The sequence below is a fragment of the Osmerus eperlanus genome, chromosome 4 (genome assembly GCF_963692335.1).
Source record: "Osmerus eperlanus chromosome 4, fOsmEpe2.1, whole genome shotgun sequence".
NCBI lineage: Eukaryota > Metazoa > Chordata > Actinopteri > Osmeriformes > Osmeridae > Osmerus > Osmerus eperlanus.
The window spans coordinates 14,257,900-14,276,172 of record NC_085021.1 but is presented as its reverse complement, the minus strand read 5'-3'; the positions used below and the strand labels follow the sequence as shown (position 1 = coordinate 14,276,172).

At 38.9% G+C, this 18,273-nt stretch overlaps 1 protein-coding gene across 9 annotated transcripts; it reads right to left on the bottom strand.

Moving 5' to 3' along the window:
* Positions 1 to 839: 839 nt before the first annotated feature.
* Positions 840 to 17,469, bottom strand: LOC134018953 (immunoglobulin-like and fibronectin type III domain-containing protein 1). 9 transcript variants are annotated; one of them, XM_062459352.1, is made up of 29 exons: positions 17,285 to 17,469; positions 14,661 to 14,745; positions 13,699 to 13,731; positions 12,939 to 13,061; positions 12,684 to 12,823; positions 12,481 to 12,580; positions 12,318 to 12,359; positions 12,100 to 12,142; positions 11,777 to 11,963; positions 11,505 to 11,618; positions 11,069 to 11,231; positions 10,657 to 10,929; positions 10,137 to 10,553; positions 9,878 to 9,982; positions 8,549 to 8,656; positions 7,479 to 7,586; positions 6,064 to 6,183; positions 4,962 to 5,086; positions 4,699 to 4,840; positions 4,289 to 4,582; positions 3,770 to 4,066; positions 3,481 to 3,660; positions 3,260 to 3,388; positions 2,842 to 3,150; positions 2,650 to 2,735; positions 2,367 to 2,559; positions 1,927 to 2,223; positions 1,445 to 1,771; positions 840 to 1,353 (listed from the first exon to the last, which is right to left on the bottom strand). In XM_062459352.1, the coding sequence occupies exons 2-29, from the start codon at positions 14,704 to 14,706 to the stop codon at positions 1,349 to 1,351; spliced, it is 4,506 nt and encodes a 1,501-aa protein (XP_062315336.1). In that variant the 5' UTR covers positions 14,707 to 14,745; positions 17,285 to 17,469; the 3' UTR covers positions 840 to 1,348. The 9 variants fall into 9 exon arrangements, with proteins under 9 accessions (XP_062315336.1, XP_062315334.1, XP_062315337.1 ...); XM_062459350.1 differs by having other exon boundaries at positions 7,479 to 7,599; positions 8,550 to 8,656; XM_062459353.1 differs by having other exon boundaries at positions 6,064 to 6,171; positions 7,479 to 7,599; positions 8,550 to 8,656.
* Between the last annotated feature and the right edge of the window lie 804 nt (positions 17,470 to 18,273).

The following is an 18,273-nucleotide window of genomic DNA, read 5'->3' as shown; positions in this document are numbered from 1 at the left end:
AGAAATAAGTCAACGGAATTTGGAGATATTTGCTGACGCATGGAAACATACTGCTTCATAATAGCACTATAACATGCATCGTTTCTGTTCAGGAATTGGACATTATCAAGTTAAACTGACTAAATGCATACCTTGTTACTTGACTGTCGGATTTCTTCCTGGAAGGACTGTAACTTCACAATCTTCATCTGCATGCCCATGAGGTTATCTGCTAAGTAGGTTATAGTTTGGTGCTGCTGGACACAGAACCATGTTGCGGTAGCACCCCCGATTACAATCATTAGAAATAAAATGAACAAAAGTGTGTAGTGATGGCCTCCACCACGCGACTCCGACTCCAGGACTTCGTGTCTGAAAGAGTTCTCTTCATTTTTATGGTTGTTTTTTCCTTTTCCCCGATGCTTTGCTGTCATTTTCACACAATGTTCCAACAGGCCAGAGGGGTATTTAGCAAACCGATTGTTAAAAATATTTGCAAGAACGCATACAGTGAATTACTATGACGAAGTCCTATTCAATTTCTCACTAATAATTGATACGCCGCGCTAAGGGGTCCTCATTCAATCGGCTGTAAAAGTAGCCTAAAAAGCAAGTTCGTGTGGAAGGGGGTTGGGCTGCAGACTGTGCAGAGGAGAAAGGATAAAGGCGTGGATGTGGTACCCTTTTCCAGGAAGAGAAGCACAGGGTAAGGGGGCGTTCCAGGACCGTGAGTGGCTGGTTTCTTTGTACCATGTGTGCAGTTTGGAAAGCCCACACGTGCAAATGTATGGGTGTTTTATGCGTAAACGATAAATAAATCTAAATATGAAAATAATAACGAACACATTTCACATCCAAAATCATATTTTTGACAATGGTTTATTCTTTGTTTTTTAGGCATAGAGCAATGTTCATAGCTCAAAAGTTTAGCTATGAATATTGCTACTTGTGTACTTGTTTACTTGAACATTGTTACATTGTTACTTGTTACATTGTTGTCAGGTTACTTTTCACCCTAACCTGCATTGGGTTTCTCACCTTCACGAGAAGCAGTTTTCATCAATGCTTATTATTATTCAGTCACGAATGGGCTTCCAGAGGAATGTTGAATCAAATTTATAAATGTTGAAACTCGTGTTTTTAAAATGTAATCAATACGTTATAATGGTATTATGCCTCCATGGATGTGGATTTCGTTTGTGTAATTGTCAGATAGGGTATTAAAGACACGCTTTCAGTTTCCAATGTTGCACAGCATAGCCATGCATTAAGATAATTTTTTCAACCAAGACATTCATTTCAATATCACACCCAACATGATGAAACATCAAAACATGGAATATATAAAACTATGAGAATGGCATTTTCTTCATTCTGTGAATACAAAGAAAAAAGACAATTTGAATATTTTCACAATTCATTTCATCAGTCGTGGTTAATGCTATAACATTAGTTAGCCTCTAACCTCTGACAGAGAACTTGGTGGAACACTCAGCCCTGCCCATGGCATTCTCTGCTATGATGGTGTACTCGCCCACATCCTTGGGCCCCACATGGAGGATCAACAAGGAGCATACACCACATATGTTGGAGATGTAGTAGTTGGTGTTTGTGTTGAGGCTGACGTTATTGCGGTACCAGGTGATGCGAGGCTTGGGATCACCCTTCACGGCACAGCTGATATAACACTCATAGCCTTTTGGAGCATTGTGCTGCTTTAGCGGAACGAGGAAGGCTGGAGGGCTCCTCAAATCACAGGTCTTGTAGATTGGCATGTTCACCACAAACTTTTCTGAAAAGGAATAGAAAAGAGCTGTCAGGATTATATGCGTGGGGTTATTCAACCTACCGTATACAGTATAATATTCGTATAAAGTGAACAATAATAAACTTATTTTGGGTTGTGGACAGTCAAAGCAACTGAATCTCTTTTCTGGTTCACGGTACCTTTCCTTCTTTCTATGCCCCAGGTAGGTGACTCAGACGGTGCTGACATGCCCATGTCATTTTTGGCATAGACACGGAAGTGGTACTCCCTTCCGGGCATGATGTTGCAAACGGTGTACTTGTTGTTGAAAACCCTATCGGCCACCGAGCTCCAGGTGTTTTTGGTTGATTCAAGTTTAGAGACCGTGTAGTGGAGGTGGTCGTCCCGCTTCTCATCAGGGGACGACTCCCAGATCACTGTCACTGTGCCAGGGACGTTCTCCTCCAGCTCCACTGGTCCAGGAGGCTTTGGATCATCTGTGGCCAGGGTCAGAGACATTGTCAATAGACTATGACTCTATAGGAAGACATCCTTTACCTGAAGATGCCTAGATCTATGCAACACCAAGAAGTAAAGCTACTATATCTAAAGATTGATGTCCCTCCATTAGTTTGTGTACCTGTAACCCTGACTTCCACACTGAAGGTCTCCTGGCCCACCAGGTTTTTGACCATAATAGTGTAGACCCCAGAATCTGAGCGCTCAGAAGAAGGAATAAGCATCTGTGATGACCCATCAGAGTTGCTGATGGTTACCCGCTTGGTCACAGGAACATTGTCCTTCAGCCAGTCCACTTCTGGCCACGGAGAGGCCTAGTAAGGTGCTCAGAAAGTTAACAAGATTCTGTGACACAACACATTTCAGCTCTTAACGTTTGACCAACTTTACTTTACTTTACTTACCTCAAAGTTTATTGTGATCCTGACTGTGTTTCCTGCTCTCACGACCATAAAACTCTTCACCTTGTTGTTTGTGAAGCGTGGTCTCACTGAAAGGAAATGGTAGATAATATTTGGAATTAATGGTGTATAATGCAAAATAGCTTACTATACGGATTGATTTTACTTTGAATTATCATTGGGAACATCCACTACCAGGTGGGGGCATAGCCAGAATGTAGTTGTCCATGTCTTGGGGCACACCATCGCCTCCCTCATTGGTGGCAATAACCCTGACCCAGTACATAGACAATGCTTTCAAGCCTTTGACAGTGAAGGAGGTCAGGAGGATGGGGGTGACATTACAACGGGCCCATTCAAGGCTCTCAGCCTGACGGACTTCTACATAATAGCCTTTGGGATCATCTTGGACCCCCTTCTCCTCTCTTGGTTTAGTCCATGATAGAGACAGGGTGGTGTAGCTCGTGTCTGTCACCTTTAGATCTTCAACTTTTCCTGGGGGCTCTAAAACATTACATTTGAGTTATTACAAGCTCTGTATTAGCAAACATGTTGAATTATTTTGTTACATTTGTCAATTTGTAATCTCATATGTTGTACACACTATACGCACTCTTAGGATCTCTTGCAAACACAAACTCTGAAGGGTTGCTAGGTTCGCCAGGTCCAGAAACATTGATTGCAGTCACTCTGAACTCATACTCCATCCCTACTGCAATGTCTTTTACGACATACTTCTTTTCTGAAGTTGAGATAAGAGTAAATTTAGGCATTTTGAAATGCTAAATGTCGCCATATTTTCTACATTTTAAGATGAAAGAAATATCTAGAAACCTTGTATTGGCTCCTCAGTTGGGTTGACGTAACTCCAAAGATTACTCCCCTTCTTGCGCTTCTCAAGGGTATAGCCTACGATGCGTGAGCCACCAGTGTTGGAGGGTGCAGTCCATGTTAGGTTTATACAGGTGTTTGAAGCACTGACCACTTTTGGTGGAGCAGGGACTCCAGGGAAGGCTGAAATATTGGAGACATGACATACACACATTTTTAGGGCATAGTGTGGTGACTGGTATTTCAATATCCCTGTGTTGTATTGTGTGCCACATCGCGAAACAAACCTCACCCAAAGTTCCAGCTTGGATGTCATCCGTTTCTATCATCTCACTGATGCCTTCCTCGGTAACAGCTCGTATACGATAACAGTACTTCCTTCCATGATCCACATCTGTATCCTTGTAGGTGGGTACACCAGGGATCTCCCCAATCTTTTTCCAGGTGTTACGCCCCACCTGTTGGCGTTCTAGCAGGTAGTTCTTCACTGGGCGCCCACCATTATCCTTTGGTGACCTCCATTTGATGTCTATGCAGACAGCAGAGCTCTCCAGCACCTCCACAGGGCCCTGGGGCGGGGTAGGCTTGTCTGACAATCAGAGAGAATGATTACCACACAAAATGCAACATCCATGGCTCTTTGCCTGATTAGAAAACTGAGCAACAATAGAAGCTAGATTACGTAATTGTATGACTATGAAAGAGTAACAGTTTGTCTAACCTAGACAATGAAGTATGTGATCTGTACAATGACTGATAATAGTTGAACTTTTTTGTTTAGCCTTTTAACCTTGTCTGCCTTTGAACTCACCAAGCACAATGAGTTTAGACACAGCTTCAAGGATTCCATGCTCATTCTTGAGTCTTATCTTGATCTCTCCTGTTTCTTTGCGTTGACATTTGCTAAGGAGCAGACGGCTGTGGCTTGTTGACTTCTCTATCTTAACATTGCTCTCGTCCAGAAGCTCCTCTCCATCTCTGTACCACTGGATCTTCATGGGCTCACAGCCAACAAAAGGCAGCTTGAAAATTGCATTTTGACCAACTTTGACTGTCACAGGCTTGGAGAATGCATCCAGGTCATTTTGGTCAAACCTAGGGGGATCTTCAATAGTACACAGTTACATTGTGTTACATTTTTTTAATGGGATTTTACTGGTAAGATTTCATTTTGTGGCAGTGGGAAGTAATAATACAATGTCTACAAAACAGTTTTCAAACCTTTAACATTGAGCATTGCTTCAGTTTTACGTCCATCTGCCTCAAAACGGTATTTCCCTGAGTGTTCCTCCTGGCAGCTGTTGATGAGCAGCTTGTGGGTTGATCCATCCTTAGATATTGTAAGGCCATCCTCTGTAGATATCTGAAATGAGAGGCATGGGAGTACAATACATATTAATGTAATGGGACCATAAGACATGTAAAAAATAATTATGCGCATGCACATGTACTGTACATACATACTGTATTCCCTGAGGACTAACCTTTTTGCCATCTCGGAACCAGGCACCCTCACATTGTTCACTGTTCACCTTGCAGAGGAGCTCAGCAGGCTGGCCCATCAAGGCAGTAACGTCGGAAAGCCCACTGACAAACTGAACTCCTGGATCTGACATACACAACAACAACAACTCAGAGACTCTTAACGGATCCACAAGTGGTCTAGTGCATACTTACCAGAAACGTGGGAGATTTTTTCTCTTTGGTCTGATAGTTAAAATGATCAAGTAATCAATTTTTCGATACTTTTTAGTGAAGAAAAAGAAAGAAAAAAAGAAATGAATCCACAAGAATATTGTTTGTCTTGTTCGGATGCCTAGTTTTCTGTTTAGTTTCTGTTTCTTGTCTTCATGCTCTTCACACAAGTCTTCAGGTTTTTGCATCTCTTCTTCTGTTAACTTTTTGCTCTTCTTTTCTTGGACATGGATATTAGATTATATCATATGTACAATTTCGTTTCTTCATAATTATGAAAAGTTTCATAATTTATTGTCATAATTTTTCATAATTCTTTGTACTTAAAGCTGCAATAAGTAACAATAAAAAATATATCTAAATGTGAGAAACAGTGCCCCCAATTCTTGTCTGAACTTCTCCGCTTTCCTCAAGCTCGAGTTGATTGACAGGGGTTTCACAAAATAAGACACTTTCCAAAGGCGACTGGTGGAACAGGATTTCTGGAAAACAATTGGCTGTAGAGTATCTGGCTGCTCCACTGGTACGGAGCTGTCTGTGTTGCTAAATAATGTTCAGAGTGCTTCAGATTAGCTTACACAACATGTTTATAGGGGACAAAACTAAAAGAATCTCACTTATTGTACTTTTAAATGCAGCTAAGTAAAGGTAGAGGATGTGAATGGCCCTGCTGTTTGCACATTCCTTCTGTATCACCCCATGGACAAACATATTGCAAGACAAATACTGGTGAGTTTACTTAGGTTAGTGAGACTATGTACTTCATTTTGTAATAAAGGTGTCCTTTATTGAGGTTCAACTCAACATTCCCCATGTAGGAGTGTTTCAACTGACATTGTCAAATGACAACTTCTCTTCCATGCAGTCAGTAAAGAACGTGTGCTGTCTTACCAATCACTGTATCTTTCAGTAGTGGGCCCTGTCTTGTACGTCCTGAGCGCTTGTTAGACTCAGGTGACTCCTCAGGCTCTTCTGGCCCACTTTGACCCTCTTTTGGATCTGTGATTTGGCCTTGGGATAACATGTATTTTTGTGGATGCAGTTAGATTTGATGTAAAATATCAGACTAAATGACATTAACAAGACACAACAAAGACAAACCAGTACATATGTTGTGACAAAAAAAACTCACACTGTGACAAAATAACACTGTACTGTTCAGTGTATAGAGATGAACCGAACAAAGACTCAGTTAATAGAAAGAAAGGAATAACAAGAACACCATTGCTTCTTTCTTGGTTGTGGTGTAGGGAAATCTAATAGAAAAGGCAATAAACATAGAATTAAAAAGAAATACCTTTTTAATAAAATGAATAAAGGTATTTCTGTTTTCCTATACCAAAACCTTAGCGTAACATCTGCAGATGCTTGCTAGTCAAATAGTGCCCATAACATACAAAGATACATTTGCATGCATAAGACATTATCCATGGCAGTTTTCTCATTTCAGATTTGTTATTGTTGTACTTCATGTTGGTTTAGGCACAACTTCCTTTCTACACAGCATCGAACATGAGGGTAATTCTTTTTAGTCTGTTAATTACATAGTAATACTAGGTAAATAAAGTGTACTCTACATAGATGAGGCGGGTCGGGGGGTTCAATATTTCGTTGTTGTTATGCCTTTTTCGGCTGAGATTGGATTTATGGTTAGATTTTGTCCAGGCGTGTTGCTCTCTGGTTGGATTGTTAGTCAGGATGTGGTTCACTTGTGCATGACCTGCTGGTATTCAAGCCCTGCCAGGATAGTGCATTCGGAGACAGAAGATATGTTACACTATGAGGGCTACACCTCTTGTCTTATCTCTCACTGAAAGTGATTTAGTTTTTTCCACTTTCTGTCAAATGTTTCTCTGTCTTTAATTGCTGATAGAATGTCTTTTAATTTGTCTATTTTTGGGCAAATGGAATGGGCCCCATATGGACATCCTTTAGACATCCCTTTAAACACCTACCATTTGTGTGATCTTTCATTGCTCATTTGTGTTTACTGTTCCAACAACTCTCAGTTGTGTCCTCAAGAATTGTGTCTAACAATAGTTAATAACAGTGACAATATATTGTAGAAACCAATACATTGTTACTACAGATGAATACAGTGAATTAATACAGTAATTAATTGTAATTAAAAGAAAAGCATTACCGACATAAATTCTTAATGGATGTCCTTGATGGGATTAACTTCAAAATTTTCCTTGCAGGAATGTTGTCTGTTTCAAATGAACTATCTGTGTGAAATGACAGTTATTTCCAAACTTCAGAACTTCATCTGCTCCATGCAGTCATAGCAGAATGTGTGTGCTTACCAATCACTTTATCTTTCAGTAGTGGGCCCTGCCTTGTACGTCCTGAGCTCTTGTTAGACTCAGGTGACTCCTCAGGCTCTTCTGGCCCACTTTGACCCTCTTTTGGATCTGTGATTTGGCCGTGGAATAAGAATAGGCTTGGTGGAATCTTTCATTTGGTTAGATTTAAAATGAAAAATCAGGCTTCATGACCGTGATGGTAACACCAAGGAAACCAAAACAAAGACAAGTCCCAAAGGACATAAACTGTAACAAAGACGGCATAGGCTGTAATATACAATATAGCACATTGATGTAACAAAGACACTGTACAATACAACATCAACCCAACATGAAGAACACAAACACATACAACACATAACAGGGACAAGGTCAAAGACACAAAGTAAAGAAAGATTGATCAAATAGCCTCATAACATGCACCTCAGCAAGTAGTCTCGTGTTCATGGTGGTTTTCTAATCATAGTTTATAGTCTGAGTTTATTAGAGTTGTTGTTTTTTTTACAATAATTTTTGAAGTTTGGTAACTGAGTTAGGCTCATACAAATTAGGAACAGTAATTGCACAAAACTCATAGGGTTAAAAAAATGTCTACTGCCCGTTAATTATACAGTAACACTAGGTAAATACATAGTAACAAAGTATACTTGTAAAGTAAAAACCAAAGTTTTTGTTATTCTGCCTTGCTTTAGGTGTTGCAGATTATAGTACACTGTATTGGGCTGTACAAAACCAGCCTTGTTTAAGTCTCTTGGCCTTGCAAGCTCTCAAGTGTAATGAAACGTAATATAAACGTACAAGATACAATACGTTTCACAAAACTTTTGCAAAGCCCAATTACTGTGACATTATAGGGAAACATAGACATGCAAATAATTGTTCTTATGTATTCACTTAGTTATTACTAATTAACTGCTTATAAAACACAAGTTTTCGCACATTTGTAGATTATTCAAAAAATCTCAAACATTCCCTCTAGAGGAATGTTTCAACTGTCAGCGTCCAATGACAGTCATTTTCCAAGCATCCGAACTTCTCTTCCATGCAATGCGGAACGTGTGCTGTCTTACCAATCACTGTATCTTTCAGTAGTGGGCCCTGCCTTGTACGTCCTGAGCTCTTGTTAGACTCAGGTGACTCCTCAGGCTCTTCTGGCCCACTTTGACCCTCTTTTGGATCTGTGATTTGGCCGTGGAATAAGAATAAACTTGGTGTTTTTTCATTTTTGCTCAATTTGAAAAATAAACGTCAGGCTTTGTGGTCATAGTAACACCAAGAAAACAGAAACAAAGACAAGTTACGAAGGACATACATGTTTACACTGGAACATACAATATATAAAGATGAACAAAAAAGAGACACGGTGAGTCTTGCAGTGTAGAACACCACAAAAACAAATGAATACAACATTTATCACATATGGGTCATTATGACCCACCTACCAAACTTTGACACAAAGGAAGCTGACAAAATTCTCAAAAGAGAAACATTCAAATTCACCTGCATGCGACTAGTTATTTTAACACACATGTTGTTGGTAAATTAATTGTTATGTTTACTAAATTTTCAGTTAGCTGCACATTTCTAAACAACTCAAAATATGAGGAGTAACTTCTGACAGGCTGCTAAATAGATAAAGATTCTAGGTAAATACATAAAACTTGTTTACCATTTCTTTTTTTTATCTTAGCGCCAGTACATATGAATGACCATGTAGACTAACTGTTGAGTAGGCCATGTAACCAGGCTGAACATGTGTAAAGTACAGTGTGCCTGGCTTTAACCTGTGCAACAACTCTATTGTGCCTCCTGTTAGATTTCTCTAACATTGATATAAGCAATGTAAAAATATAAATTGTGTTACATCCTCTCAGCGAGTATTGCTTAGATTTTATATATGTAAAAGTACTTTACAACAAGAAAAAATATATATTATTTTTTTGTTTGCATATGTTTTTACTATTTAACTAGTCAAAAAAGTCAAAAAGTAAAAAAAAAACAAGAAAAAAAAGGCACCCAAAACCAAACCATATACTTTTACAGTACAGTATTACTATGTATGTTGGTATAAAGTAATACTCTGTAACACACTTGTCTGTTCTGTTTGTGCTCTGCAAGCCGTGATCATACAGTATTATTGAATCTAATGGAAATGCTGATTGTTCTGTACTGTAGTGAGTATGTAGTGAGTATGTGAAATGATTGAGATGGAAATTGATTAATGAGTATTCTAGAATTAGTTAATAATTCAAAGTATTCAACATTCATTTGTTTATAATTTATACAGTTAATATAATATTCAGTCCTATAATAACTTCCTTATACTGCCTTCTTATAGTTTAGACCTGTGCGTCCATGCAGTAGCCAAAGGGACCAATTTAGTGTACAGTATATCTTACCAATGACCTTGTCTGAAACTGGTGGACCAGTATTTCTCTTACGTCCAGAGTTGTCACCCTCGCTTGCTTGTGTGTCTGGTTCAGGTACATCACTTTTTGGTGGTGCTATCAGTGATCATATAATACAGTGTCAATACAATAGCAATATGTACATTGTACATTGTGATCAACCATGCGATATTCCTGACATTGACCACAAAATATGTATATTTGTATGATATGTTAACTGAAATAACAAAATTACAAGATAACATCTTACCTATGACTTTGTTAGGAACAACTGGACTTGTTTTAACAGGTTTAGGACTTGCATCTACTTTTGGCTCCTCCTTTACAGGTTTCAATTGGCCCCCATCACTAATTGAACTTTTCACCACAGGAGGTTCTTGTTTTTTGGGGGGTATCTCTGTTTGTTTATCTTTAGATGTGTCCCTTCCCACTGGGGGGTCTTCAACTAATGCACTATCATCGGCAGCCTTCTCTTCAACCACATTTTCAGCAATTGTTGCCTGCTGTTCTTCTTTGGCCTTGATGATGGCTTCAATTCTCTCCTCCTTCTCCTTCTGCAGTTTACCCTGCTGCTCCTCAGCTAGCTTCTCCAAATCAACCCCTGCCCCTCCTGCTTGGGTTGTTTTGCGGGCCTTCTTTTTACCAGTGGGTGCAGGTTCAGTGTCAGCTGGGGAAATTACAGTGGGAGCACATAAAACAGTAAGCTTAGTTAGTATGGGTACTGAAGGTGCAAAATGTGTACTGGTACGAATAAGGATTCTGTTCATTACCTTCCACCATCAGCCAAGCACTGCAGGACTTTATGCCAGCTGAAGCAGAGTAAATGCCTTTATCCAACTGCATGCAGTCCTTGATCAGCAGTCTGTGAATCAGTTTGTCCTCTGATGCACTGATGCTGTACTTGTCACCATGCTCCAGGGGGCTGTTCTTGCCTGTCCACTTGATCCTGGCTATTGGATGGGACAAGACACACTCAAAGAGGGCATCCTCTCTCTCTTTGGCTTTCACCTCTTGGATCTTGACGATGAAGTCAACGCAGGGAACTGGAAAAGAAAAGCAGAGAAAAGCCCACAGGACAAAGTAATCAGGACACAAGAGGACATACAATTTTGAGCATACTGTGAGTAGCATTGGCAATCTGACACATCACCCAGCATATCAGCTGCTCTTTTGTGATCTTACTCTTGAAGTCAGTGGAGAAAACATTGACCTCCTCAACATCCACTTGATACAGTCCAGCATCTTCTGGCAAGAGGTCTTTGACAGTGAAGATTAACTTTTTTCCTACAGTCTTCAGGTTGTGTTTCATTGCCATTTCATCGCTGAAAGGTAACATCACACCGTCCTAGAGGTGTACACATTTGTGTATAAAAACAAATAGAACGGCAAGATTCAATACCACATTGTCCTTATTTTTATGTCTCAAACTCCTGATCAAACTCAATGTGATTTGTGTGGTAATGAATGATTATGGAAATATAGTTTCACATTGTAAACTGAATTCTATGTTAAGAATTCCTTGCCGTAAAATACTGAATTACGTCTCACAATGTTTTCATTGTTGGAAAGTAAGACTTGCATGATGTGGAAATCTAAGGTCAACCTCAAGCCGTCTCACCTTGTAGAGGAAAACTCTACTGGTTGGATCTTTGAGCTCCATCTCAAACTCAAAGCTGGCAGAGCCATCTCCTTTCAGGTCAATATGTTTCAAGTTACTGAGGTACTCAACATACTGAGTGGAGAACAATGCCCAGAGACAGAAACAAAGGGATGGATTGGTGGGAATGGATAAGAGCATGAGAGGAATGGAAAGAAATGAAAGTTAGAAATAAGATGATGACATGATGGGGACTAGACAAACTATATACTGACAGGGCCCTCTTCTCAAACCTTGGCCTGCTCCACCTCTCTTTCTTCTTTCTTCTCGTTGAGTTTCTTGAGCATTACACGGAAGTCTTTGACGCCATACTCGGCGCAAATGCGCTCATAATCCTTCCTATCTGCGCTCATGATGACCTCCCAGAATCTCTCATCGATTTCTCCATCGTGCTTTTCTTCTTTCTTCTCTCCCTTAGCCCTGTTTGAACATTATGAGAGAGATGAGAAATGCAGAAAAAACTAAAGTTATGACGAATGCTAAACAGGCACCACCAACTGTACCATTCTTTACATCATTTTGTCATAAATGTAAAAAATATTGTAGTTTATCTTACCTTTTTCTCAGCAATTTTCTAAACTCTGTTGGGTTTGTTGATGCTAAAGATATAACATATTCTGTGTGTCAATGGATAAATGAAAGACTGTAATATACTGTTCATTACTATATAATTACTGTACATGCAGATGATGATTGTGAGTGTTTTCACATCCAAACTGTATTTTTAGATCCTACGGTGGGAAACTCATGTCATTAGAGAACCTAAATACTCACAGGCATCCATCTCTTCCATAGCCTTCTTTTTCTTGAATCCGACTAACAAAAAAACGATGATGACGATGAAGATTAGCACAAAATCTCCATTCGAGTAAGTGATGTGTACTAATGTTAAGAAACAGGCATCCAGTCCACATTCAAACATCCTTCTTGATCTTACCCTCTATGACATTCAATATTACAGTGCAGACAGCCTTCCCATATTCATTGGATGCATAGCATTTGTAGGTGTCTGCTTCCTCACTGGTTACTTTCGGCATCTTGCATTATAAATGAAGTGCAACAGGAAATATACATATAAGGACAACAGGAAAGGTTGGCACACATGCAAATATTCACTCACACACACACTGGGATGCTTACCTCTAAATGGTATTCACCAGTAGCTTCATCAAATTTATTTTGAAATTTCTCCATGTTTGACATATCTCCCTGAGCTCGTCTCCATGTCACCTCTGGTTTGGGATCCCCACTCACCCTTGCTTTAAAAACAGCTAACTTCCCTAGATGCGATGAACAAACATTACCAGATATTTATGTAATGTTCTGTAGTAGGAAACTCAGTCCTTTTGATAAAGAAATGCAAGCTAGGGGCTCAACCCTGACAGGAATACCTACCCTCTTGGATGGTTAAAGCTATGGGTTTGCGTAGGAAGTCTGGGGTGCTCTTCCCTTCTGGTAGTTCCTCTACATACTGTGTGATCATCACTCCTGGAACTTTGGATTTCCTTTTGATGCCAGCTGTACAACAGACAGACGGTAGACAAAATATCAAAAACCAAATCAAGAAAACATATCATACTGTATATATGCTCTCTTTATGGACATGGACAGTATGGTTTGTGACATGCATGGATACATTCTTCATCTTTACCAGCAGATGTCAGTCATGTTCTTTAACAGAGATGATGATTTCACTGTAGTAGCTCACATAATGTAAGATTGTTCTTCATCTCAGTTTCATTTAACATTAGATTGAGAGATTTTAGCCTGTCCTATACATTGAAGATATATTTTCAGGGGGTCATTTTGTTGACTCCAGCCTGTCTCAAAAATGTGAAGAAGTTTTTTTTATCGGATGTGCAGTAGTTGTAGTAATCTCTTCATTATTCTTCCAGGTGAACAGTACAGGCCTTTTTTTCATAGAGAATGAAGTTTGAGATTAAAATGTTGAACTTTGGCCAAAAAGTGCAGCACTGTAATTTGTATGAATATAAAGGTGAATTGTATTTTTCCTACTAAAGTGTATATAATTAATTTGACCTCTACAAAATTTTATAGTTGAGGAAAAACAAATTAAATTACACTTTCTTTCATTAAAAAGGGAAAAAACATATGTTTATGAAAAGCAAGGCTTGATTTCTGATTCCCTGCCTACCTCTTTTCTTGTGGGTCATGTCCTGCTCAGGACCTGGTTGTGCATAAACAGGGGGGTCACATGGAAGGAGATGCAACAACGTTAATCCCAGGATGGACGGGTAAATGACAGGGAAAGGAAAGTGGATATGACGAGGACAACACCTTCCTGGCAAAGGCATGGCGGAGGCCTACTGCTTTGGCAGGATGGTAAGAGACATGTGGATTATTATATAGTATTAAAAGACAGTACACACATTTATGTCGTACTAAACTGTTTTTAGAAGATCTTTGTTTACATGTACAGACATTTGTTACACAGAATGTGTTACACAGAATGTGCACAGTGGACCTTGATAGACTTGTAGCTTCTTGTGCTCATGTACTGTAATTACTCAAGGTTGTTATTCATGTTCTGATATTGAATTAGATTTGTAAAACAGTATATTATATATATATATATATATATATATATCATATTTTACAAATTTAGAATTGCATTTCAAAATTCTCTTCCACTTTTTCCACAGTGTCCTGCTCTTCATCCTGTGTTCTTCTTTGCTTTCTGTCATGGGCTTCTTTGATTCTAAAATTGATGATGACTTGATGATGATGACAAACAAGCTGGATGATCATAGTTCAATTGAATTGACAACTGTTTTTTATGAGAATTGTTCCATAGTTTAAGAGTGGAATCCTTAATGGTACTGTACAGTTATTTATTATGTCATGAGCATATTTTTCTTCAGATCTTTCCTCAAGAAGATTGTAGTATTATCTGCTTCAGTATATGCAAGCCAATTCTTGTGGGCTCTTATTACATAATTTTCATTTACATGAATATGCAATCAGCTGAATGTAGATAGATGCAAGTGTTCCATCCACAATGTGTCCAGTCTTCTGACTTTTACAGTATGCTAAACCTGTTGGGGGAATAAAGAATGCCAGGGGTCAGAATTGACGGATGTTGCCTCTCATCTCTACCTTGGCCGTTTGCCGTCTGGTCTGTGATCTTCGACTTCTTCCACATCTTGGACTGTATCTAAAATCCAGAGGTCCAGAGGGTCTGCTGCAAGGGAAATATACCCATTGTATAACAAGCTATTAATGTACATAATTTACCAATAATATAATTTTGCTAATTTGCAAGGCATCACATCATGCTGAGACAAACAAGAACCAAATTTGACTTTCAAGTTTACCCTCGGCTGGAATATAAATGTTTATGTATTACAGGATCCCTCCACTGTAAACCCCATAAATTCAGAATACTCATAACTGTTAAGGGAACTGATTACTTCAATTTATTTAAGTAATATGAACCAAGTGAAAAGTCATTTATTCAATAAATGAATATATCAAATTTGTAGTTTTTTTTGTAATTTATTTCAGATATGAGATAACTTAAATAAGTTGTATTTAGTTTCCACCAAAGTTTTGAGTAGACCTCTTATCATGGTTTACAGCATTCTGTGTAATTTCACTAAACGCTCAAAAAACACAACAACTTCTAATAATTACATAACAGTATGTCCAAAACGTTATTTTCAAAATTAAAGAGCAACAGTAACTCAATGTTAAATCAAATGCATCGTTCACTCAAGTTGAGCAAAAACATCCATCTGTTTCTTTCTTTGTAGTGACATGCTTGTATGTTTGAAATATTGACCATATATATGCATGTGTTTTGCATATGATCAAATGACCTCTTCATGTTGTGTCATCTCTTTCTCTGTATCTCTCCTCTTTCTGTACTTGGGGGGGTGAACATGTTTGTGTTCATGTGACCATGAGCCTCCCAATTGTCAATGTTATAAGAGTAATCAAAATAGAATATCATGCAATGTGTTTCAATTTTCTGCGATGTTGTCAAACTGCCAATAAACATTTAAATACCCTGGATCTAAAGGATTTATTGCAATTCCTTTCACAGCCAGAGCTAACCCTGTGTGACATTTCACATGGGTCATAAAACTGTGGACACCATACCTCAGACTTGCAAATACCTCGTGAGCTGAACTTCAAACATTAACCTGATATAAATAACATAGTCTAACGTCATTTTCGGTCCATTGGCACCTTTGTCCAAAAAATCTAGATTCATTCAAATCTTATTCTCTATTATCTGTGATTCTACTGTATTGTTTACACTGCTCTGTTTGCACTGTTTATTTGTTTAATGTTAGGTACATTTCACAGTGCTTGGTACACTGCTCCCTTTATTAGGGCTTCTGTGTTTATTTATATACCAACACTCATCTCATCTGTTTGCTGGTGCATGCTTTTCACTGGTTCATGCTATTTACTGGTTCATGCTATTCACATCACATGCTATTCACTTCTATTCGCTGTTAGCAGTATTCCCTGCGTCACCTGTCTGTCTCCCCGTGTGTCTCCCTGTCTGTCTCCCCTTGTGTCTCCCTGTCTGTCTCCCCGTGTGTCTCCCTGTCTGTCTCCCCGTGTGTCTCCCTGTGTGTCTCCCCATGTGTCTCCCTGTCTGTCTCCCTGTCTGTCTCCCTGTGTGTCTCCCTGTCTGTCTCCCCGTCTGTCTTCCTGTGTGGCACCTGAGTTAAACTGTTTTGTACAAATATGTTTTACCCTGTGATTTACCCTCTGTACAGCCCTGTATATATTGGGTATGTTTTCCTAGTCTTATTTTTTCCTCTTGCCTGCTGCAACATCACCATTTCCCTTTGGGAATTTACAAAGTACATAGTACTAGGCTACTACTACAATACTGTATTGTATTACCAATGTAATGTATATTATCTTACATTGAAATCAGTTTGACAACTGTACACAAACAGACTTAAAGAAATGTCCTTCCCCGAGTACAAATCTGGGCGCAGCCTTTCTAATTACGTAGACAATTAATTATAAATGTATTCTTAATTTGAACCTTATAGTTTTAGAATAAAATGTACTAAACCATTTGACACCTTTCCCCGGTCTCCCTGTAAAGCAGGGTCCGGTATAAATTGGGCCGCCTTGACATTTTGAACCAGAGAGCAAAGAACTGTGTATGACTGGCATAGCCATTGAGAGGCCAAGCATTCTCTTCTCGTCATGCTCCTCTCTACCTCATGATAGTCATGATAAGAGCAGGACATCAAGACACTGGCACGCTTTTCCATCTATACTTAGCTGTTACCCAACTGCAAGGACTTCATAAGGCATGCCATTGCCAGACTACAAGTGGTTCAGCACCATGGATTAGTCTTAAACTGAAACTAAGAAATCATATGTCCTTGTTGAAACAGGTGTACACATCATTAGTCAATAGAAAATAAACTTGTGAAAAGTATTACTTTAATTGTTGACTTGTAAGCAAGTGTAATCATTCATTTAAATATGAGTTTCCATAGATGCACCAAAGCTGTGGATTGTTAGAAGTTGACTAGTCAGCAATATTTTTTGTCATTAATAAAACTGTGGGTTAAAGCGTAAACAACAACTAGCAACAACTACAATAAAATATAACTATGAATAAACATGCAGTGGTCTCACAGAAAAAAGACAATGTTGGAGTGCCCTTATACCATCCTATTCTTTCACTTAGAAGATCATTATTTATCTTCATGGCGGTACCCAAGGTACCATAGACTTACCTGTTGCCTGTGTAGAGCTAGGACCCCTCAAACCTTTTCTGACTGCTTTCTGGATATTTGCTGTCCTCAAGGTTTTGTTGGATAGTAAATCCTTTGGAGAAATTAGTTTTATTTTGCTGCCAATCTGCTGGTAACGAGACACAGTGACATTGAGGTGAGGCTCTCCTGTATTTAGGCAGATGGATCCACACAAGGGGAGGGTTGTACAGGCAGAGGAAGAGGAGGGGGTGGGGAGGGGTTGGTGACATGAGAAAGAGAGGGGCACCAACAGCCAGTTGGCGGTGAGTTTTCCTCACAGTAGTAATTACTGATGACAGTCTAACTATCTTTCCCAAAACATTTGCTGACAAGAAAATGAATGGTGTGTTCTCAATTTAAAATTGTCAGGCATACAGTAACAACAGGTATTATATCTTCACACACAACTTACAGTATGTCCTAAAAATCTATGGATAAAAAAATATTTAATCCCTTAAACCTAACTCAATATGCAAACTCAAAAACAATAGAAGGTTCTTGGATATTTAAGACTTACATTAAGACAATTCGGTTTCCACTTACTGTCTTCTTCTATTTAATAACTTGAAAGATTTCAAAACAATTTAAGCTTTGTAAGTAAGATCATGCTAGAATAATAAGCAAGACAACAATTTGTACTTACCATGTGACATGACAAACAAAGGGTTTGATGTTGACCTTGAAGGAAGCTTTTATGTCCACTTGGTCTTTAGTAGATGTCAGATCAGAGGCTGATAAAGAGCCACTCATCCCTTTCATCATTGTGTTCTTATCATGTTACAAGTTATTACATAATTAAGGATATGGCATTGCAAATGCGGTACATCTATGTTCTTTGTTGTCTTCTAAGGCAGTTGCTCTTGTGTGGTGAGCTCTATGAGAAGCTCTATGAGTTGAAAGAATGTTAAGGTCATGGTTGTACTGGGTCTGCCATTTATAGTGCAACCACCAATAACAGTCTACCAGAGTTA